The sequence below is a fragment of the Cherax quadricarinatus genome, chromosome 6 (assembly GCF_038502225.1).
Source record: "Cherax quadricarinatus isolate ZL_2023a chromosome 6, ASM3850222v1, whole genome shotgun sequence".
NCBI lineage: Eukaryota > Metazoa > Arthropoda > Malacostraca > Decapoda > Parastacidae > Cherax > Cherax quadricarinatus.
In genome coordinates this window covers 42,781,747-42,807,478 of record NC_091297.1, presented here as the reverse complement: position 1 = coordinate 42,807,478, position 25,732 = coordinate 42,781,747, and the positions used below count along the sequence as shown (strand labels likewise).

The 25,732-nt window shown below is 39.4% G+C and overlaps 1 protein-coding gene across 1 annotated transcript in view; it reads right to left on the bottom strand.

Annotated features, from left to right (window-relative positions):
• LOC128692908 (O-acyltransferase like protein) overlaps positions 1–25,732 on the bottom strand; it is a 235,800-nt gene that overhangs the window by 92,045 nt on the left and 118,023 nt on the right. Inside the window, exons 9-13 of the mRNA XM_070081377.1 lie at positions 17,919–18,079; positions 16,702–16,885; positions 16,093–16,186; positions 1,512–1,611; positions 12–138 (exon numbers count right to left, since the gene is read on the bottom strand). Of these exons, the coding sequence (XP_069937478.1) occupies positions 12–138; positions 1,512–1,611; positions 16,093–16,186; positions 16,702–16,885; positions 17,919–18,079 (666 nt within the window). The remainder of the gene's footprint in view (positions 1–11; positions 139–1,511; positions 1,612–16,092; positions 16,187–16,701; positions 16,886–17,918; positions 18,080–25,732) is intronic.

The following is a 25,732-nucleotide window of genomic DNA, read 5'->3' as shown; positions in this document are numbered from 1 at the left end:
TTTGGTCGTACCTTCTCGAGGGTGGCTTTCTTGCTGCCTTGGTTATAGATAAGATAACCCAGCCAGATGCCCACCAGCCAGGGCCCAGCACGACACCATGGCATTAAATATACAAGGTTGATGTACTCATCACTTTTTCTGAAAAATGAGGTTGGTTATTGTCCACTTTGCTATAATTTATGTATCACTATTGCCCATAACTCAGAAAAAGATAAATATGAGAAGCATTGAACATATTAACTCATACACATACTATAGCAATACTGCAGAGCTTAGAACATCCTTATATTCAGTCAGTTGTTAATTTGATCCACAAAAGAATGAAAACCAAAAGAAGAAATCCTACACCATCGCCCATCCAGCTGTCTCTCATAAGGTGCACAAATCTCACACTAAATGACCCGCCAAACTGCAGCATGATAATACACTTCCAGACATTCAGAGCTCTTCCGATTTAATGATAGTATCCCAACTTAAACGAAACTTAGAGGATTGGTGAGCCAAACAATTGTACAAATATAAGGAACGTCTCAAAGTTGACCACTCGGCCACACATGCCTCAACAGCAAGACAACTTTGTTTACATAGAAGGAGAATGAAATACTTTGAAATTATGCTTGAGGCCCACTGGTGTGTTCGGCTGGGAAAAAATATGGCTTATAAACAAGGTTGCTTAGATTTTGAGGCATCGTAGCTAAGTTAACTAGAGTGTTACTGGGAGAACCTTACCAGACGCCCCTGACTTGGTTTCGAATCCTACTGACTGCGATCTCTCTCTCTCTCTCTCTCTCTCTCTTTCTCCAGTATATAATATATATATATATATATATATATATATATATATATATATATATATATATATATATATATATATATATATATATATATATATATATGTCGTGCCGAATAGGCAGAATTTGCGATCTTGGCTTAAATAGCAACGCTCATCTTGCCATATAGAACAAGCTAAAATTTGTGTATGCAATAATTTCGCAAAAATCATTCTAAACCTAAAGAAAATAATATATTTCATTGTGTTTGTTCAGTATTAAATTACTGTAAAAGTATTTAAAATATATTTAGTTGGGTTAGGCTAAAATAAATTGCGCTTGTTATAATAAGGTTAGGTAAGTTTTCTAAGTTTCTTTTGGTGCAAAACTGAAAATTTTTACATTAATATTAATGAAAAAAAATATATCTTTAAAAGTATAAGATAAATTTTTTGAAAGGACTTAATTTTAAATGAGTTCTTGCTAATTGACCAGTTTTACATATTCGGCACGACATATATATATATATATATATATATATATATATATATATATATATATATATATATATATATATATATATATATATATATATATACATATATATATATATATATATATATATATATATATATATATATATATATATATATATATATATATATATATATATATATATATATATATATATACTGAATTCAATAATAAGAAAGTGGTGGGTTATGTAGCGTATTAACTCACGGATCATCAAGTACTGAAGCTGGTGGTAAATCATTATGATATATGATGCCAGCAGGTATGAAAACAGATGCCAGTGAGAGCAGATAAAACCACACACTTCCTGCAAGAGTTACACAAGGCAAAATTTAGTATTCTTAAATAAAGATGTATTGCAGGATGCCACAATGGAGGCTGTTGTTGTTAATTTATTTGTCAGTGAAAATCACCTGCTCATAGACTGCATCCGTAAAACACGTGTCCCTTTGATATTTGCACCAATAACTCACTACATTTGTGACCGGGTGTGGAAGTGTGAATTGCTCATTACTCTAAAATTTGTTCATGTTTGTAGCCATGTATAAACGTAAGTAACAATTCTTACAGGATTCATTTCCTTTGTAACTTGTGAGTTCATTACCTTGTACCTAGTTCAGCTATCAAAACTTTGGGGCCTAGTCCCTGGACCCATTGTGTACCTCTGTAATCTGTAAATACCTTTGTAACTTGTCATGATTGTGACTAGACCTACCTGGAGTTCATTACCTTTGTAAATTATGAGTTCATTACCTTTGTAAATTGTGAATTCATTACCTCTGTAACTTGCTCAGCTATCAAAACTTTGAGGCCCAGTCCCTGGACCCATTATGTACCTCTGTAATCTTTTGACTACCGCCCACAGGATGGGTATGGGGTGCATAATAAACATATTAAACTAAACTAACCTTGGATTGGGAGGAGAAATCGAACATTAAAATTCTGAAGATGGAAAAAACATAATGTACAAACAAATCTGGGTTCTGGCTTCGTGGATAAAGTACTGTGTGCCATGATGCAGAGTTTGCAGGTTCGAGTCCTGCTGTGGACGTAGAGATAATGTTTATAAATAATTTCGCCTGTTTGCGAATTGTTAAGCATACACACACACACACACACACACACACACACACACACACACACACACACACACACACACACACACACACACACACACACACACACACACACATATATATATATATATATATATATATATATATATATATATATATATATATATATATATATATATATATATATATATATATATATATATATGCAATAAGATCACAGTAAACAGGTGATTTTAGAATATGCAAAACAACCACTCTGAAAAAAAAGAGAAATTCCAAGCACTTTCGTGACCACTCACATTATATATATATATATATATATATATATATATATATATATATATATATATATATATATATATATATATATATATATATATATATATATATATACATTATTAACAAATCGGCCGATTCCCACCAAGGCAGGGTGGCCCGAAAATGGAAAAAAATTGATCATCATTCAATCTATCACTGTCTTGCCAGAAGGGTGCTTTACACTACAGTTTTTAAACTGCATCATTAACACCCCTCCTTCAGAGTGCAGGCACCGTACTTCCCCTCTCCAGGACTCAAGTCCGGCCTGCCGGTTTCCCTGAATCCCTTCATTAATGTTACTTTGCTCACACTCCAACAGCACGTCAAGTTTTTAAGACCATTTGTCTCCATTCACTCCTATCAAATATGCTCACACACGCTTGCTGGAAGTCCAAGCCTCTCGCACAAAAAACCTCCTTTACCCCCTCCCTCCAACCCTTTCTAGGCCGACCCCTACCCTGCCTTCCCTCCACGACAGATTTATACACTCTCGAAGTCATTCTGTTTTGTTCCATTCCCTCTACATGTCTGAATCATCTCAACAACCCCTCCTCAGGCCTCTGGATAATTGTTTTGGTAATCCCACACCGTCTCCTCATTTCCGAACTACGAATTCTCTGCATTATATTCACACCACACATTGCATCAGACATGACATCTCCACTGCCTCCAGCCTTCTCCTCGTTGCAACATTCATCACCCATGCTTCACACCCATACAAGAGTTTTGGTACAACTATACTCTCATACATTCCCCTATTTGCTTCCAAGGACAAAGTTCATATCAACCAAGTTGGTTCTCCCTTACCATGAAAACTTGGTTGATATGCCTTCTCTTCTTAAGATTTTTAATATTAAAGTTGTATTTAAAAATCTTGATACAGTAAAAAAAAATTTTTGATAAAGAATTCCCCCCAAAATGCTGACGGATGTGTCTATAAGATTCCTTGTAAAATTTGCGATAAAGTTTATTACAGTCAAACTGGTAAAAGTCTCGAACTTAGATTAAAACAACATAAATATAGCATTAGAACTGGACAAGATTCCAATGCTTTATTTATTCATATGGGAGACTTTAACCATCCAATTGATTTTCAAAATGTTGAGAAAGTGGTATCAAGCAAGTCCATGGTTGACAGAAATATAATTGAATCTTGTTTCATAAAAAGCAGTTTTGAAAATAATATGAATATTTCCTTAGGTTTGTATAAATTAGATTCATTTATAATTAATGAAATTTGGTTAGAGTTTAATAATACATTGGACAAAAAAATAAACCTTATTTCTTGGGTACCTGGAGTTTACCTGGAGAGAGTTCCGGGGGTCAACGCCCCCGCGACCCGGTCTGTGGGTAGAATGATTTGTTGGTGGGTTGTCGTGAGGACATGTCTAGTTGGACCAGCGGACCTACTGCAGTGTTCCTCTTTTCTTATGAGTCCGGTATTGTCCCGCGTCAGGTGTTTCATTGTTGTGGGAGTTTGGTGCTCCAGCACCAAACCTTAGTGCAGCACTGGCTCACAAACAGTCAAGCTGGGATGGCCTGATTGCTGAAAAGCTGCTTGCCAACATGCTCAGAGCTGGATCATCAGATAGGGAGACTGCCCGTCTCCAGGCTGTGAGCGCACCTCACACTGGAGACTTCCTCCAAACAGTCTCCATATCAGCAATGGAACGCAACTCGACCCTAAGACCCTCTGTATTGCAGTGGCTCTGCGCCTTGCTGCCCCAATTTACACAGAATATATGTGCATTTGCGGCGAAGCGCAAGCAGACCAATACGGTCTACATGGTCTTAACTGTTCCAAAACCAAGGGCTGGCATGCAAGACACAATGAGGTCAACGACATCATAAAGAGAACCCTTGCTACAGCTGGATGCCCAGCCGAAAGGAAGCCCCGGTCACTAGCAGCCAACAATACCCACAACCCAGCAATCCGCCCCGATGGGATCACCATCTCTCCTTGGAAGAATGGCAAGCTCTTAGCATGGGACTATACCTGTGTGTCCACACTGGCTGACACCTACATCCATCACAGTGTTGGGCGACAGGGAGGAGCTGCTGAGCACAGGGAGGAGTACAAGATCAGCAAGTACAGGGACATAAGCCAGCAGTATCAATTTGTCCCAGTGGGATCAGAGACCTTGGGATCATGGGGAAAAAATGCCACACCTTTCCTTAAAGAATTGGGTTCCAGACTCATCGACACCACCAGGGACCCAAGTGCAGCCACTTTCATGTTCCAGCGCCTCAGCATGGCCATGCAGAGGGGAAATGCTTGCTGCATACTTGGCTCGTGTCCTGCTTCAGAGGAGCTGCAGGAAATTCATGATCTTTAATACATTGTACCATTGTATTAATGTTTGTGTTTTTCTGCAAATGTATTCTGTTTATTAATAAATGTTCACATAGAATATAAAATATGTAAGGGGTGGTAGGAGAAGAAAATATTCAAACAGCTCCGGGGAGAACCTTGAGTTTTCCCTGAGGTACGTTCATTGTCTTCTCTGAGGATGACGGTTTCCATTCCAGCTATAGAAGTGGTACCTCCCTATATATATACATATATATATATAAATATAGATATATACATATAGATATATATAGATATATAGATATATATATATATATATATATATATATATATATATATATATATATATATATATATATATGCAAAGCAACCACTGTGAAAGAGTAGTGAAATTCCAAGTGCTTTCATGACTACTCAAATTGTCAAGGAACTATGAAAGTAATACATCAAAGAAAGGCAATTAAAGGGCTTAGACAACACCTCACAGTCAACTCCCACAACAAAGAAACACCTGACGCGCGACAATACCGGAGCCATAAGAAAAGAGGAACACTGCAGTACATCCGCTGGTCCAACTAGACAGGTCCTCACGACATCCCACTAACAAAATATTCTACCCAAGAAATAAGGTTTATTATTTTTCCAATGTATTATTAAACTTTAACAAAATTTTATTAATTATAAATGAGTCTAATTTATATAAACCTAAGGAAATATTCATATTATTTTCAAAACTGGTTTTTGTGAAACAAGATTCAATTATATTTCTGTCAACCATGGACTTGCTTGATACAACTTTCTCAACTTTTTGAAAATCAATTGGATGGTTAAAATCTCTCACATGAATAAATAGATCATTGGAATCTTGTCCAGTTCTAATGCTGTATTTATGTTGTTTTAATCTTAGTTCGAGATTTTTACCAGTTTGACCGTAATGAAATGAAAATAAATGGTATAAAATACCGACACAATGGAAACATAAACACATATGCAGTTTAATGTGATCATTTATTGACAACGTTTCGCCCACACAGTTGGCTTTTTCAAGTCACAAACAGATCTACCTGGGGTGGAAGGTACGGGAGTATTTATAGTCGGGTTCAGAATGTTGAGGTCAGGTGGAGAATGCTGCATCTGATGATATACCGGGCGGGGTTATAGAGTCTTGGGTAGCTTGGCAGGGGTATTGGACAAGTTGTGAGTAGACCTTCTGCAGTGTTCTATGTTCTTATGTGGGATAGCGATGAAGAAGTTTCTTGGCGAGTGGTTCAGCTATGTTATAGAAGCCGTTGTTCTGGTTGAAATTGTTGGTTATAGAGATAAGCGATGATTCCACGATTCTTCGGTATTGAGTGTTGTCTTCAATACCGAAGAACCGTGGAATCATTCCTTGGAAAATTAAATAGTTTAGCCCATTCCATAAACTTTACTGTTGAGTTTGAAGAAAATAACTCATTACCTTTTCTAGATGTTTTAATTATTAAGGGTAATAATGAATTCAAATTTAAAATTTACAGAAAACCTACAAATAACTGTTCCTATGTCCACTATTATTCTTCGCATCAAGATAGAGTCAAACTGTCTGTTTTCTCATCAATGTTTTCGAGAGCTTTACGAATTTGTAGTCCTGAGTTCATAGATGAGGAAATATCCAAAATTTATGAAATAGGTAATGATTTAAAATACCCAAGAAATGTAATTGATAAATCTTTTAAAGTTGCTAGAAATACTTTTTACAATCCAAAAAGGGACAACCAGCCTTATTCAACTAAAAATATGTTGGTTCTCCCTTACCATGAAAACTTGGTTGATATGCCTTCTCTTCTTAAGACTTTTAATATTAAAGTTGTATTCAAAAATCTTGATACAGTAAACAAACTTTTGATAAAGAATTCCCCCCAAAATGCTGATGGATGTGTCTATAAGATTCCTTGTAAAATTTGCGATAAAGTTTATTACGGTCAAACTGGTAAAAATCTCGAATTAAGATTAAAACAACATGAATATAGCATTAGAACTGGACAAGATTCCAATGCTCTATTTATTCACGTAAGAGATTTTAACCATCCAATTGATTTTCAAAAAGTTGAGAAAGTAGTATCAAGCAAGTCCATGGTCGACAGGAATATAATTGAATCTTGTTTCATAAAAAGCAGTTTTGACAATAATATGAATATTTCCTTTGGTTTATATAAATTAGATCCATTTATAATTAATAGAATTTGGGAAGAATTTAATAATACACTGGACAAATAATAATTTTAAAAATTTTCTTGGGTAGAATAGTTTGTTGGTGGTTGTGCAAAGGACCTGTCCAGTTGGGCCGGCGCACGTCAGGTGTTTAACCGTTGTGGGATCTGATAGTGAGGTGTTGGCCAGACCCCCTTATATACCTTCCTTGGATGCTTTACTTTCATAGTTCCTTGATAATGTGAGTAGTCACGAAAGCGCTTGGAATTTCTCTATTCTTTCAGAGTGGTTGTTTTGCATATTCTGAAATCACCTGTTTACTGTGATCTTATTGCATTCATATATATATACATATATATATATATAATATATATATATCAGTAACAACACTGCACTAGCCAAGGACTCGAACCCATGCTGCTTTGGCGTGCCTCATGGTGGGCGAAAACACATGACGCACTAATCAATATCAATACCACTCGTTCGTGGCTACAATAATTTAAAATACTGCTCGTTGTACTAGTACACCAAACAGGGACTAGACTGAAATTAGCGTAGAGCCATCCACACCATCGTGTGTCCTTGGGTAAGTAAGTTTATTCAGGTATAATCAAATACAGTTACATAGAATTATCATACATAGCAGCATATGTGTAGAGAACCTGGGATAACCCAAAAAAGTCAGACAGAGTGACTTATTTCCATTGGGGTCCTTTTACCTTATTATTATAATATAAAAGTTATAATATTTTCTTATTATTCTATAATGAAGATAACATCTTATTATCATACTAAAAAGACTATCTACTACACGAGGGTCATTAAGACTATCTACAATACGAGGGCCATTACTAGGAATAAGGTAAAATTTACACGTATGTTAGCTAAAAAATAGAAAATCATTCCCCTCCCTTTCTGTAGCTACATTCATCAGACACCTTTTGGCATCTTCTTGAACTGGTTCATGCTATGACTGGCTTTGACATGTGTGGGCAGTCTATTCCATTCCTTTATTGCTGTACAATAAATGGTGTTTGAAGCCTGGCCAATGATTGTGGGTACTACAAAGTTGTGCTCTCTCCCCCTAGTACTATGATTGCTTTGGTTCCCAACCTTGACAAAACTGACAGCAAGATATTCTGGACACTGTGAACAATTTTATAAACATGATTTAGCTTCAGTTGTTTTACTCTGTCTTCAACATTCAGCATATCCAACTGCTGTAATTAATTCTGGCCTACATGCTCTCTTGGTCCCAGCCCCAGAATGAATCTTACGATTTTGTTCTGGGTGATTTGCGGTCTATCTTTCAGCTTTTTTGTCAAGGCAGAGTGCCATGAAGAGCAAGCGTAATCCATATGACATTGTATAAGGGCTAGACATAGGGTCCTGCGAGCCTCAGTAGGTAGACACTGTGCTTGTCTATACAGGAACTTCAGTCTGGCATTCGCTTTCTTTACTACACCGTTCCCTATCAATTCTCCTGACATGCATGGGTAAAAGGGGATTCCCAGATATTTTACTGATGAAACCAATGTGATGGGCTCACCATTACACTGGACATTAAAATTATTTACCCTTCTCAGCTTATGATTCGTGCCAAAGAGAATGGCTTCAGTTTTCCCGGAGTGTAATGATAGTTTGTTGTCTACTAACCATTTGCTGCAGGACTCCAGTTCCAATGTTAAAACATTAGCTATATCTTGTGGGTCTTTGCCTGACACTAACAGAGCACTGTCATCTGCATACAGTAGGAGTTTGCACTTGACACTGATAGGCATGTCATTGACATAACATAAGAATAATAAGGGACCAAGAATACTACCTTGGGGAACTCCACATGCTATCAGCAGGGGTCCTGATTCCGTTTTGTTGATTTTGACAATTTGTCTCCTGTTGCTAAGGTAGGACTTAAACCAGTCTACAGAACCTATACCGATAGCTTGAAGTTTCTTACATAATATATTGTGGTTGACAGTATCGAAGGCCTTTTGCAGGTCTAAGGTTACCATACCTATGACGTTCCCCTTTGACATTTCAGTTCCCAGGTAATCCATCAGATTAATTACGGAGGTGTCGGTTGAGTAAGATCTTCTAAATCCCGATTGATAGCTATGGAGAACGTTGTTGTCATTAAGGTACTTAACTACTTGAGAGTACACCGCCCTCTCTAGAATTTTGGATATTATACTTAGTATACTAACAGGCCTATTGTTGCTTACATCAGACCTACTATTTTTCTTGAAGATAGGTAGCGAGTACAACATCCAGTTCTGCTGGATGCACTACTCTTAAGGATCGTATGGTCCAGTGGATTAGGGCGTCATGTGTTTTCACCCACCATGAGGCAGGCCAAATCAGCATGGGTTTGAGTGCTTGGCTAGTGCAGTGTTATTATAGATCAATACCACTCGTTCGTGGTTACAATAATTATATATATATATATATATATATATATATATATATATATATATATATATATATATATATATATATATATATATTTAAATTATAAGTACCACCTCTATAGCTGGAATGGAGACCGTCATCCTCAGAGAAGACAATAAACGTACTTCAGGGAAAACTCAAGGTTCTCCCCGGAGCTGTTTGAATATTTTCTTCTCCTACCACCCCCTATATTTTATATTCTATGTGAACATTTATTAATAAACAGAATTCATTTACAGAAAAACACAAACATGAATACAATGGTACAATGTATTAAAGATCATAAATTTCCTGCAGCTCCTCCGAAGCTGGACGCGAGCCAAGTATGCAGCAAGCACTTCCCCTCTGGATGGCCATGCTGGGGCGCTGGAACATGAAAGTGGCTGCCCTTGGGTCCCTGGTGGTGTCGATGTGTCTGGAACCCAATTCTTTAAGGAACATTTGGCATTTTTTCCCCATGATCCCAAGGTCTCTGATCCCACTGGGACAAATTGATACTGTTGGCTTATGTCCCTGTACTTGCTGATCTTGTACTCCTCCCTGTGCTCAGCAGCTCCTCCCTGTCGCCCAACACTGTGATGGATATAGGTGTCAGCCAGTGTAGACACACAAGTATAGTCCCATGCAAAGAGCTTGCCATTCTTCCAAGGATAGATGGTGATCCCATCGGGGAGGTTTGCTAGGTTGTGGGTATTGTTGGCTGCTAGTGACTGGGGCTTCCTTTCGGCTGGGCATCCAGCTGTAGCAAGGGTTCTCTTTATGATGTTGTTGACTTCATTGTGTCTTCACAGTTAAGACCATGTAGACTGTATTGGTCTGCTTGCACTTCCCCGCAAATACACGTAAATTCTGTGTGGATTGGGGCAGCAAGGCGCAGAGCCACTGCAATACGGAGGGTCTTACGGTTGAGTCGCAGTCCCATTGCCGATATGAGAACTGTTTGGAGGAAGTCGCCGGAGTGATGTGCGCTCACAGCCTGGAGACGGGCAGTCTCCCTATCTGATGTTGCAGCCCTGAGCATGTTGGCAAGCACCTTTTTAGCGATTGGGCCATCCCAGCTTGACTGTTTGTGAGCCAGTGCTGCACTAAGGTTTGGTGCTGGAGCAGCAAGAGTCTCCCATTCAGTAATGGCACTGGCATAGCTAGGGCCCTGTATTCCTGCTGAGTCACTGAGGTTTTCAGGAAGAATTTGTCTTATCAACTCGTTTAATGCTATGGAAGAGCATAGGAAAGCTGGTAGAGCAATCTGGGAGTATCTGTTTACTCGTAGCCCCCCAAGCCTGACCCAAAGTGAAGCTTGCGACCACTGTCCATCTTCAAGGGAAAGATTCAATACACTATCTAGCATGGTCTTAAGGAGAGAGTCCTATTCCATGAGTTTTGGACTGCTGAAGGCTGGGGAGCATTTTGGAAAGTAGGTGAGTAGGTAGAAGGCATCATGTGTGTCAATGCCTTTCATCCTGCCTTCCATCGTCTTGAGGTCTGAGACTGTTTTCTCTAGGATCAGATCGATGGCACTGGACCCAAGAGGAGCACCAAGGAGAGTGCTATTGGCTGGATCAATGGCTCGTGCTCATGGTAAAATGGCGCTAATATTCTGGATCATCTGTTGATTGGTAGAAACTATTTCACATTTGGTGGGGTTTAAAGAAAGGCCCAGTCTTTCTCCCATATCTTTAATTTTACTGATGTCCTCTAGGAGAGATTCTGTTGTGCCAGCTAGGGTACCATCATCCAGGAACCAGATATTGAGCTCGCTAGAGAGTGCTTCTGTGACTTCCTTGATGACCAAACAGAATAGAAAAGGGGAGAGAGGGTCCCCCTGTCGCATGCACTCACATGAGTCAATTTCATGGTCCCCAAACAATAGTTTGGAAGTCACACTATAACACGATTCTATGAAGGGATAAAGTGAAGGGAAGTTTCTATAAACTGCTTGGAGAGCAGCATCCCTTCTGACTGAGTTGAAAGCGTTGGCAAAGTCCAATTTGATCAAGGCTTTTTCATCGGACATGTTTTTCATATATACTCGTGCTGCGTGGGCAGCTGCTTCACAGCCCTGTTCAACGCCGAAACCAAGCTGAGTTGGTTTCAGCATTGCAGCAGCCTCTTGACTCACCCTTCTCACTGCAGCCTTGGCGACTAGGCGCCGAAGGGTGTTTCCCAGTGCAATGGGCCTGATTCCGCCATCCTTTTTCCGGAGGGCACACAATGAGGCACCAAAGAAAAGGGGTCTGATGGCCTCTGGGACACTGCCAGCCAGGCACAGGTTGAAAAACTTGGTGAGTTCAGACAGCAGCCTCTCTGAAACATCACCAAGTGCTGGATTGAGTATTTGTTTTAAGTGTTGAGGCCTTTAACTAGTGAAACCTCCTGCTGAGCCCTGTGGAAATGACATAGAAGCTTTATAAACATCCGCATCCTATAAGGTTAGATGTTCTTCACCTGCTGCAATGTCAGGGAGGTCAATGTTGGTACTGGGAGCCCTGGGTGGATGTTTGTCCTTCAGAGCTTGTGTCGTGCTGACGTCCTTGGGAGCTATGGTATCCTCACTGGTTATAAGCCTCAGAACTCCAATAGTATTACCCTCTTCTATTTTTTTGCTAATTTGGGCTCTGATTTTTGAGGCGTTGGGTGTCCTGTTGTTGGCATTTGCCCGGTGGGTGTTTGTCGCCCTAGGGGGGAGACGGACGAGGTTGTCATCCCTTGGAAATGCATTTATTGCCCTTATAACATGTGTTGCTAGTGACTTGTCCCTCCATGGTGGGACAGCCAAACAGGCATTGCCAAAAAGCAGCAAGTTGTGCCAGGATCTGTTGTTTGAAGGAGCATCGTTGACTTTCTTCAGAAGGTCAGTGAATTTGCTAGCAGCTTGAGGGCGTGCTGCTGTGTGGATGTGTGTCAGAGTCCTGGTCCTCTGTAGAGGTGAAGTCACGGTAGCTGTCAGCACTGTCTGCTGGGAGGGGCTGTTGGTTCTTCTCATTTGGAGCTCTCCTGGAGCCTAGACATCCATTGTGTGCACGGATGTTGCCGGTTGAGGGATTGAGTGCACATTCCCTGTAGCACACCCGGCAGATACCTCGTGAACGACGGCTTTGGCTCTGTCCTGGGAACCCACGACTACTTGTGACATTGCTGATATCGTGGGGGTGGGAGGGCGCCAGCTGTGGGGTGACGGGTGAACCTGGAGAGACAGCAGGGATGCATGGGGGATGAGGGTGGGGGTGTAGCGAGCTGCAGAACTTGTAATTGGTGTGACACTGAACAACAACACCCTTGGTCAGGAAGCCAGTGAGCCTAGTCTGGGATGAGGGGAGGGGATCATGGATTGGGGGCAGGGGGAGCGGCCCTGTGCGGTCGCTCAAGATACACATCACTGACTAACTTTTGCTAATTGTTATACACTTATTGTTCCATGTAGAATAAATCCTCGCCATTTGGAACACTAATCACCATGCTCACACTATTGACCGAGGTGTTCTTCTGTTCACCATCCAATGACGGTGTCGTGAGCGGCCACTTCCTTCCCCATCCCACGATCCCAGCCGGACACAAATGTAAACAAAACCTCCTCCACACTACCCCTGGCAGGATCCCCTCACCACCGCTACTCCCCAAAATCCCAACATGCACACTGCACTTTCACTGATACAGAAGCAACGGTCTGATGCAGAGGATTGTCAAAACTCTCTAATCTCCGGTGGATACTCACGATGATGTCTGCCGAAACTGGCCCATGTAAACCATGTTGGTTCTTGATTTACACAGAGAATGTATATATATATATACACATATATATATATATATATGTATATATATACATATATATATATATATATGTATATATATATACATATATATATGTATATATATATACATATATATATATATATGTATATATACATATATATATGTATATATATATATATGTATATATATATATATATATATATATATATATATATATATATATATATATATATATATATGTATATATATATACATATATATATGTATATATATATATATATATATATATATATATATATATATATATATATATATATATATATATATATATATATATATATATATATATATATATATATATATATATATATATATATATATATATATATATATATATATATATATATATATATATATATATATATATATATATATATATATATATAGTTTTGGAGTGGTTGGTGCAATTATTTAATAAATGTATGGAAGAGGGTAAGGTACGTAGGGATTGGTAGAGAGCATGCATAGTTCCTTTGTATAAAGGCAAAGGGGACAAAAGACAGTGCAAAAATTATAGGGGGATAAGTCTGTTGAGTATACCTGGTAAAGTGTATGATAGAGTTATTATTGAAAGAATTAAGAGTAAGACGGAGAATAGGATAGCAGATGAACAAGGGGTCTTTAGGAAAGGTAGGGGGTATGTGGACCAGGTGTTTACAGTGAAACATATAAGTGAACAGTATTTAGATAAGGTTAAAGAGGTTTTTGTGGCATTTATGGATTTAGAAAAGGCGTATGACAGGGTGGATAGGGGGGCAATGTGGCAGATGTTGCAAGTGTATGGTGTAGGAGGTAGGTTACTGAAAGCAGTGAAGAGTTTTTACGAGGATAGTGAGGCTCAAGTTAGAGAATGTAGGAAAGAGGGAGATTATTTCCCAGTAAAAGTAGGCCTTAGACAAGGATGTGTGATGTCACCGTGGTTGTTTAATATATTTATAGATGGGGTTGTAAGAGAAGTAAATGTGAGGGTCTTGGCAAGAGGCGTGGAGTTAAAAGATAAAGAATCACACATAAAGTTGGAGTTGTCACAGTTGCTCTTCGCTGATGACACTGTGCTCTTGGGAGATTCTGAACAGAAGTTGCAGAGGTTGGTAGGGTATGCAAAAGAAGAAAATTAAAAGTGAATACAGTAAAGAGTAAGGTTATGAGAATAACAAAAAGATTAGGTGATGAAAGATTGGATATCAGATTGGAGGGAGAGAGTATGGAGGAGGTGAACGTATTCAGATATTTGGGAGTGGACGTGTCAGCTGATGGGTCTATGAAAGATGAGGTGAATCATAGAATTGATGAGGGGAAAAGGGTGAAGGTGCACTTAGGAGTCTGTGGAGACAAAGAACTTTGTCTTTGGAGGCAAAGAGGGGAATGTATGAGAGTATAGTTTTACCAACACTCTTATATGAGTGTGAAGCATGGGTGATGAATGTTGCAGCGAGGAGAAGGCTGGAGGTAGTGGAGATGTTATGTCTGAGGGCAATGTGTGGTGTAAATATAATGCAGAGAATTCGTAGTTTGGAAGTTAGGAGGAGGGATTACCAAAACTGTTGTCCAGAGGGCTGAGGAAGGGTTGTTGAGGTGGTTTGGACATGTAGAGAGAATGGAGCGAAACAGAATGACTTCAAGAGTGTATCAGTCTGTAGTGGAAGGAAGGCGGGGTAGGGGTCGGCCTAGGAAAGGTTGGAGGGAGGGGGTAAAGGAGGTTTTGTGTGCGAGGGGCTTGGACTTCCAGCAGGCATGCGTGAGCATGTGTAATAGGAGTGAATGTAGACAAATGGGTTTTAATACTTGACGTGCTGTTGGAGTGTGAGCAAAGTAACATTTATGAAGGGATTCAGGGAAACCGGCAGGCCGGACTTGAGTCCTGGAGATGGGAAGTACAGTGCCTGCACTCTGAAGGAGGGGTGTTAATGTTGCAGTTTAAAAACTGTAGTGTAAAGCACCCTTCTGGCAAGACAGTGATGGAGTGAATGATGGTGAAAGGTTTTCTTTTTCGGGCCACCCTGCCTTGGTGGGAATCGGCCAGTGTGATAATAATAATAAATAAATATATATATATATATATATATATATATATATATATATATATATATATATCCCCGACTTATGATATATCCCTTGAGTTACGCTGGAGTGACTAGTGTTTCTTTTATAAATTACACAAAGGTAGTCCCAAACATGATAAAGTATTCATTAAAGATTTGCCTGTGTATTTTTCTTTCTCAATTACAAAAACTATATTTATAATCGATAATATATCTTTGCATATATATATACCTCAATTATCTAACGCAAATATATATTCCACCAACAAATTTTACAAAATAATGTGAAGATACTTAAGAGATGAATGTAAGAGGTGATGACTGTCGCACACATTTCAAAAAACCTGTTTGACTCTGGCTGTGTTTAGAGAAACAAAAGTACTGAGCTTTGAAAAGTTGTTTTTGGCGATCACTTGAAATCTCTTGTAACGAGATTCCTGTAGCTCTTTTGATAAGCTTTTGTGTGCCTCTGCTTGAAGACTAACAGCTCTGATCCTGCGTCTTTTCTTAACTGCTAAAGGAATGTTAAATTTAGACCTTTTAAAATCAGAGGTATGGGTGAGTAGGTGTGTTGAAGGGTACAGGTGACTCACCTACAGTACTGTAGTAATACAGTGGTAGCAGGATGAGGGGAGATACCAAGTAGAGCTGACTGTCCACTGCCAGGTACCAACACTGATCCATGCACTGTCAATGATTTTAAATTAAATTGGGATCAAGATGATTATTATAATTGTAAAACACTATTTCCCTCCAGGAACCTTATAACCTCCCGAGTCATACCAGAGACCTGATGCATTTCCAGTGTGCATTCTGGTACCAGAATGGAGTAATATTTGAAAGATAAACTTGCAGTAATTCGAGGCCACAGGACGAAGAACATTTATCTTTATCTAACTAAACCAGAGTGTTCCCGAGAAGTCAACATGTGGTGGGTAATTTTATCTCTACAAACATTCTGAGCAAGTCGTAGCTGAGTAGGCCTTGGTTACCAAACTTCAAGATCTCTGGCATTGTTAAGGAGGTATTCTGGTACTGGTACTGGATACACACACACATCCACGGTTACCTCTGAGAATTTCCACTCCATCTACCATTGCAACCTCTTGCAAATTTACATAGCTCCTGACGAAATCATCAGTTGTAATTAACTATGTATTACAGAGTCCAATCAAATATCATCGTTATTTTAGGTTACTTACATTTCCTGCTGCATCTGGACTAATTGGATCAGGTAGAAAGTTATCAAGGAAGAAAACATCTCTCCACCAGATTTTCTGGCACCCTTTCTGCCAGTAGTGCCAGTTTTCAGCAGATGGGCCAGCCACAAAGAAGTGTGCCACTGTGGCATACATTCCAGCGACCATGCCAATGGATGGGATTAACCTGGTGAGAGACGTAATAGAATGTTAAGTGTCCTCCCGACATATATAATTTCATGTTATTTTTGAAAGGAAGTGATTAAGTAACTTGACTTTCTTTTTCCCTCTCCCTTTGTATCATCAGTGCATGACAATGACATCTTGATTTTTCATGTACATTACGAGTGCACGAATGCATTATTCGGAGCTCCAGTCTGGGACTTGTGTTGAAGCGCTGTTTCCAGTCAGAGTTTAATCTTCATCAAGATCATCATATCTTTAATTCAATTATTAGCTTCTCTCCTTCATTACAGATTTTCAGGGCTGTATTCTAGGAGAGCACAGTGGAAGCAACACATCAGTAAAAATGATCCAGCAAATCCCAACAGTGGGAAACCCCTTAGTCCCAGGTTAAGGATTTTGAGGAACAACTTCAAATATTTACAGAGGGTTTAGATTCAGAGGAGAAAAAAGACGTTGTTCCTTGTTCATGACATTACATAAGAATACTGACTGACCATGAACTGCTTAACTTGGTGGGTATTCTGAAGAAAAACATTATATACTGAAACGTGAGATAGAAAGGTGATGAAATATTTAATCAATTGTGGATATGAGGCAGAATTATCTTCATATTCCCAGAGAATAGACTTTTCTGATTTATTTAACGAAAAGAGATTAATGCCAATATACCAAAAGGTCAGCTTTCTATGTGGATGTAATATCTATATAAAACAATAATTAAAGTTATAACTTCCTTTCGATTTAAATGCGATTCTTTAGCCTTTTTCATTATCGTTACAATGATCTTTATTAATACCTCATTTCCCTACTTGAAAGGCAGGACGACTAGATATTTCCTAGTGAAGAATAAAGAAAAATTTTTAGGAACATCTAAAAACATTAAAATCAATGTATTAACTTTTACAAAAATTCATACGTTAAACGAAGAAATTGAAAGAGACAAAAAATACCATCTGATGAATCTGAGTATATAGAACAAAACGTTTATATAGAAAAGAATAATTTGTTAAAGATAAATAAAAGGAAAAACTCACCTGATGAGTCTGTGTAAATAGAAGAGGATGATATTGAATTTTACAGCGTTGTTGAGTTGCTTGAAGACAGTGTAGGAGAGCAATAACCCGCCCACCAGGAAGAACGTGTCCACGCTGGGGTACGACCCGGCGATTACTTGGTACAGGAACCCATTGATTTTCTGGGTACAAAAGGCATATTATTAAAATTATGCATTCATAGGAAAGGTCGAAACGTGTAGGGGACATATAGCGCCTGAGGAATGGAAGGTAATGAGGCTCGATACAAGGAAAGGAGAAAAATATCACCAATGAAGGGAAGAACAGTATAGTTTTCAGTACTTAATGTAGTGAAAAACAATATAGAAAAAATTGAGTTCTTTACGTTGTGAGCAAACTAAATACGTGCCTGTGTGAGGTGACTTGTGGGCGATGTTTTGTCCGTCAGGAAACAACACAAACGTGTCCTGACATGGGTCTCACTCACATGATAATCCGGTAACTAGTTAGACATCCGCTGGCCTAACCCACCTAGGTTTTACACCCCATTTATTATAAACAAAAGGCCATATCACTAAGATGATATGTTTTCGGCCATCCAGTGTGGAATAATTGCCACGTACATGTTCAATTAAACTATAGGCCTGCTGGAGGTATTTAAGTGTTGAGTAACTGATAAATGTACATCGTGGTGTATTTGCCTCGTTGTGCTCCGGGTTTTCTCGTGTTTTCACGGTCGCTCTTACGTGCTAGAACTTTAATTTGTGCCATCAATTCTATACGATGCATCCCTCTAGCGCCTGGAACCAATCTTGGGCGGAAAACATTATATACTGAGTCAAAAAGGAGAATTAGTGTGCACTACCTAGCAGAGTTTACTGCCAGAGGGGAATCTTAGGCCTGTGTTCCGTGTGCAAAATAATAATAATAGAACTTTTCTTTGTCAGAGGAAAGAAAGTCTCCCTGATAACATTGTGTATAGTGTATACTACAGTGGCTCCCTAGTATATAGATGAAAAAGGCTAAAGTGTCATTTGAAATCAGGTGAATTTGTAAATGAAGTGATAAGCCTATAGAGGCAGGTGCCAGAAGTCGCCAGAAACTTACCACAGTGGTCAGCTGTTTTAATAATCTTCCTGGCCTGCTAGTGTACTCGCATATAATCTAGTGATACCAGTGAATAGCAGAATACAGTGTTGTAGTAGCAACTAACCAGTATTATAATGGTACTTAGTGGAGCGGAGTGACTTTCATTAGTTTCTTTTTTCTTGAAATACCAGACGTATACTGTGAATTTCATATAACCTGTAGTTACCAGCGGTCGCAATATACACAACGAGAAGCAATTATTACTACAGAAAAAGCGTCCTTCCTCCAAAATCTCCACCAGTCAACTATAGTGATAATATAGCATTTATTGTGGTGGAGACGAAAAAAACCCTAGAAAAGCTAGATACAGCGATTGATAAACAAGGGTTGAGGCTCGACCGTTCGTCATTGTAGGAGCTGCAAGAAATCACCGGTTCTTCAACACGCAAGTTATACTTTTGTATCAATCAAATCACATATTACTCGGGTGACTGGTTTCAAACGGATTCATTGGACAATAAAGCAGACCGTAAACGGATGGGGTTGTAGGCGCCCTTATCAAACACAAACATTAAATATAAATCAGGAATGTACATGGTAAGCTGTCCAATATACAAGTACAGTTAGAAATAGAAATACAAATAGCTAGAGCTTCATTTAAGGAGGTTATTAATAGAGAATTCAAGAGGTTGCTAGTAGAATTACAGTAAATCAACCTTTCAAATCATTATGAAGCTCTGTGTAGTCTGCGGTCAATCGAACAAACGGGCTTCCACATGGATAAATTGTCATTTTTGTGGAAATTGGTGACACGCCCCTTGTGCAGATATCCAAGAACTAGCTACAAGCAGTATTAAAACAGGGAAGTGTTTTTGGGTATGCCCAAATGAGATAAATCTGTGGACTAAAATCACAAGGGTATTAAAAGAGGATAACATCAAAGCTGCTTTCATAGAAAACCTGGAAGCTTTCTACAACAGATGGGAGCAAAAAAAGTCTGGGCTGAATGGTACTGCCCTTGATACTGGCCATGTAGTCAGAAACTGTAAGGCTGGAGGTGATGTCCTGGTAGTCAGTAAATGTGGGGCTGATAGTGCTGTCCTGGGAGACAGTAATGGTGAAGCCGGAGGTGCTGTCCTGGGAGACAGTAATGGGGAAGCTGGAGGTGCTGTCCTGGGAGACAGTAATGGTGAAGCTGGAGGTGCTGTCCTGGGAGACAGTAATGGTGAAGCTTGAGGTGCTGTCCTGGGAGACAGTAATGGTGAAGCTGGAGATTTTGTTCAGGTAGTCGGGAATTTTACGCAGGAAGGAATACATATAAATGACCTCATAGGGGACAGGACCCATAGTGGGGAAACAAGTGTAGTCAAAGATAAGATAAAACTAATATAGCAAACTAGAAATACCACAGGAAATAGCAAACAAGAGAACTCCACTAGCAATAGTGAGGATATATTACCAAAAACAACTGGTGGGAGCTCCATTGTTGGTGCTAGGGAGGATAGGAATAAGACAGGGAAACATGCACCAACAGGGAATACAGTCACAGAAACCCAAGGCAAACGGAAACCAAGCCTGTGCACATACTATGCACTTGGTATCTGCAGGCATGGGAAATCTGGAAAAACAGATGGGACGTGCAACTATGACCACCCTAGAAAATGCCGTGCCCATATGACAACAGGAAAATGCAAACTCCCTTCCTGTAAGCTTTTTCACCCTGAAATGTGTACCTCTTCAGTACAGGAAAGACTGTGCTATAACTTAAATTGCCAGGCACACCATCTAAAGGGGACAAAAAGATACAAAACATCCAGGCCATGGGAAAACCTGGGTAGCCACAGCCACTCAAGAGGGAGAGGTTTTTTAGTGCCAGGAAGGAAAAAAAACTGGCAGGAAATGGCAGAAATCGTACACCAAATCCAGTCATTCCTGGAGTGGAACCACAGTCGATGGCCTCCACTCCAAACCAACAGATACAGATACTAATGCCGGAAAAAAAATCCCCCCCCAGTACCAACAATACCACCAGTCCGATGACATTCTTCTTTGCAAATATACAGGGTCTAAAGCCAGCAACAAACAACAAAATACCTTTCATCCGTGGACTGCTTGCAGAGGCAAAGGCAATGTTCGCGGCTTTCACTGAGACCCACATAAAGGATCACTTGGACAACGAAATATGGATCCCAGGTTACAACCTATACAGATGTGACAGAGTGAACAGGCAAAAGGGGGGGGGGGGTTGGCCTGTACATTGCAGAGTCACTTGTTTGCACAGAACTGCTTAATGCCTCAAATGATGTAGTGGAAGTTTTAGCAGTAAAGGTCGAGAACCAAAACCTAGTCATTGTGGTAGTCTACAAGCCTCCGGATGCAACATCCCAGCAATTCCAGGAACAGCTGTTAAAAATTGACCACTGTCTGGAAAATCTTCCAGCTCCTGCACCCAACATCTTGCTCCTGGGGGATTTCAACTTAAGGCACCTAAAATGGAGGAATATAGCAAATAATATTGTTGCAGTAATAACACCAGGAGGTAGCTCTGATGAAAACTCACACTCACACGAGCTTTTAAATCTCTGCACAAAATTCAATTTAAACCAGCAAATAATAGAGCCTACTAGACTGGAGAATACACTAGACCTCATCTTCACTAACAATGATGATCTGATAAGAAATGTCACCATATCAAAAACAATATACTCAGATCACAACATAATTGAGGTTCAGACATGTATGCGTGGAGCCCCAGACCGACATAATGAGATTAGTCACGAGGGAGCATTCACCAAATTCAACTTCAATAACAAAAACATAAAGTGGGACCAAGTAAACCAAGTCCTAACCGATATAAGCTGGGAAGATATACTAAGCAACACAGACCCCAACTTATGCCTAGAACAGATTAACTTGGTGGCACTCGATGTATGCACAAGGCTTATTCCTCTAAGAAAAAGGAGGAGTAGATGTAAAATAGAAAGAGACAGGCGCTCCCTTTACAGGCGACGGAAAAGAATAACAGAGGTGCTAAAAGAGGTAAATATATCTGAAATGCGTAGGGAGACACTGGTCAGAGAAATAGCAAGCATCGAACTTAAGCTAAAGGAATCTTATAGGAGTCAGGAATCGCGGGAAGAACTAAAAGCCATAAATGAAATCGAAAGAAACCCAAAGTATTTCTTCTCCTATGCCAAATCAAAGTCGAGAACAACGTCCAGTATTGGGCCCCTACTTAAACAAGATGGGTCCTACACATATGACAGCAAGGAAATGAGTGAGCTACTCAAGTCCCAATATGACTCAGTTTTTAGCAAGCCGCTAACCAGACTGAGAGTCGAAGATCAAAATGAATTTTTTATGAGAGAGCCACAAAATTTGGTTAACACAAGCCTATCCGATGTTATCCTGACGCCAAATGACTTCGAACAGGCGATAAATGACATGCCCATGCACTCTGCCCCAGGGCCAGACTCATGGAACTCCGTGTTCATCAAGAACTGCAAGAAGCCCCTATCACGAGCCTTTTCCATCCTATGGAGAGGGAGCATGGACATGGGGGTCGTCCCACAGTTACTAAAAACAACAGACATAGCCCACTCCACAAAGGGGGCAGTAAAGCAACAGCAAAGAACTAAAGACCGATAGCACTAACATCCCATATCATAAAAATCTTTGAAAGGGTCCTAAGAAGCAAGATCACCACCCATCTAGAAACCCATCAGTTACACAACCCAGGGCAACATGGGTTTAGAACAGGTCGCTCCTGTCTGTTTCAACTATTGGATCACTATGACAAGGTCCTAGATGCACTAGAAGACAAAAAGAATGCAGATGTAATATATACAGACTTTGCAAAAGCCTTCGACAAGTGTGACCATGGCGTAATAGCGCACAAAATGCGTTCTAAAGGAATAACAGGAAAAGTCGGTCGATGGATCTATAATTTCCTCACTAACAGAACACAGACAGTAGTCATCAACAGAGTAAAGTCCGAGGCAGCTACGGTGAAAAGCTCTGTTCCACAAGGCACAGTACTCGCTCCCATCTTGTTCCTCATCCTCATATCCGACATAGACAAGGATGTCAGCCACAGCACCGTCTCTTCCTTTGCAGATGACACCCGAATCTGCATGACAGTGTCCTCCATTGCAGACACTGCAAGGCTCCAGGCAGACATCAACCAAATCTTTCAGTGGGCTGCAGAAAACAATATGAAGTTCAACGATGAGAAATTTCAATTACTCAGATATGGTAAACACGAGGAAATTAAATCTTCATCAGAGTACAAAACAAATTCTGGCCAAAAAATAGAGCGAAACACCAACGTCAAAGACCTGGGAGTGATCATGTCGGAGAATCTCACCTTCAAGGACCATAACATTGTATCAATCGCATCTGCTAGAAAAATGACAGGAAAGATAATGAGAACCTTCAAAACTAGGGAGGCCAAGCCCATGATGACACTCTTCAGGTCACTTGTTCTATTTAGGGTGGAATATTGCTGCACACTAACAGCACCTTTCAAGGCAGGTGAAATTGCTGACCTAGAAAATGTACAGAGAACCTTCACGACGTGCATAACGGAGATAAAACACCTCAATTTCTGTGAGCGCTTGAGGTTCCTAAACCTGTATTCGCTGGAACACAGGCGGGAGAGATACATGATTATATACACCTGGAAAATCCTAGAGGGACTAGTACCGAACTTGCACACGAAAATCACTCACTACGAAAGCAAAAGACTTGGCAGACGATGCAACATCCCCCCAATGAAAAGCAGGGGTGTCACTAGCACGTTAAGAGACCATACAATAAGTGTCAGGGGCCCGAGACTGTTCAACTGCCTCCCAGCATACATAAGGGGGATTACCAACAGACCCCTGGCAGTCTTCAAGCTGGCACTTGACAAGCACCTAAAGTCGGTTCCTGACCAGCCGGGCTGTGGCTCGTACGTTGGTTTGCGTGCAGCCAGCAGTAACAGCCTGGTTGATCAGGCTCTGATCCACCAGGAGGCCTGGTCACAGACCGGGCCGCGGGGGCGTTGACCCCCGGAACTCTCTCCAGGTAAACTCCTGGTAAACATATATATATATATATATATATATATATATATATATATATATATATATATATATATATATATATATATATATATATATATATATATATATATATATATATATACATATATATATATATATATATATATATATATATATATATGTATTCATATATATATATATATATATGTATTCATATATATATATGTATTCATATATATTTCTTTCTTTCAACACACCGGCCGTATCCCACCGAGGCGGGGTGGCCCAAAAGGAAAAACGAAAGTTTCTCCTTTTACATTTAGTAATATATACAGGAGAAGAGGTTACTAGCCCCTTGCTCCCGGCATTTTAGTTGCCTCTTACAACACGCATGGCTTACGGAGGAAGAATTCTGTTCCACTTCCCCATGGAGATAAGAGGAAATAAACAAGAATAAGAACTAGAAAGAAAATAGAAGAAAACCCAGAGGGGTGTGTATATATGTGCTTGTACATGTATGTGTAGTGTGACCTAAGTGTAAGTAGAAGTAGCAAGACGTACCTGAAATCTTGCATGTGTATGAGACAGAAAAAAAAAGACACCAGCAATCCTACCATCGTGTAAAACAGTTACAGGCTTCAGTTTTACATTCACTTGGCATATATATATATATATATATATATATATATATATATATATATATATATATATATATATATATATATATATATATATATATATATATATATATATATATATATATATATATATATATATATATATATATATATCCTAGGTAATAGGTTGGTAAACAGCAACCACCCAGGGTTTCATTACCATCCTGCCAAGTGAGTGTAAAACGAACGCCTGTAATTGTTTTACATGATGGTAGAATTACTGGTGTCTTTTGTCTGTCTCATAAACTTGCAAGATTTCAGGTACGTCTTGCTACTTCTACTTACACTTAGGTCACACTACACATACATGTACAAGCATATATATATACACACCCCTCTGGGTTTTCCTCTATTTTCTTTCTAGTTCTTGTTCTTGTTTATTTCCTCTTATCTCCATGGGGAAGTGGAACAGAATTCTTCCTCCGTAAGCCATGCGTGTTGTAAGAGGCGACTAAAATGCCGGGAGCAAGGGGCTAGTAACCCCTTCTCCTGTATAGATTACTAAATTTAAAAAGAGAAACTTTTGTTTTTCTTTTTGGACACCCTGCCTCGTTGGGATACGGCCAGTTTGTCATATATATATATATATATATATATATATATATATATATATATATATATATATATATATATATATATATATATATATATATATATATATATATATATATATATATATATATCAATACAAAAATGGGAGTGGCAGAACCCCCAATCAATCCATTGACAGCGAAAAAATCAGAGTCCAGGTCAGCAAGAAAACTGAAGAGGGCAACACAGTGGGGGCAATCAGAATTATCACCAGTGAAGATGCAATTGCTCCCAGGGATGCTGACATGGCGAAAGCACTTAGAGGAAAGCACCCTGCCAGGAAAACCAGGGGCACCAACAGTTCCAGTACCTCTGTCCTCACTATGGAACCATTGATTGTGGAAGACTCAGACATTTACAAAGCAATAATGTCATTCCCATCCAGCTCTGCTGGGATTACACTGGAATAAGGCCACAGCATTTAAAGGAAATG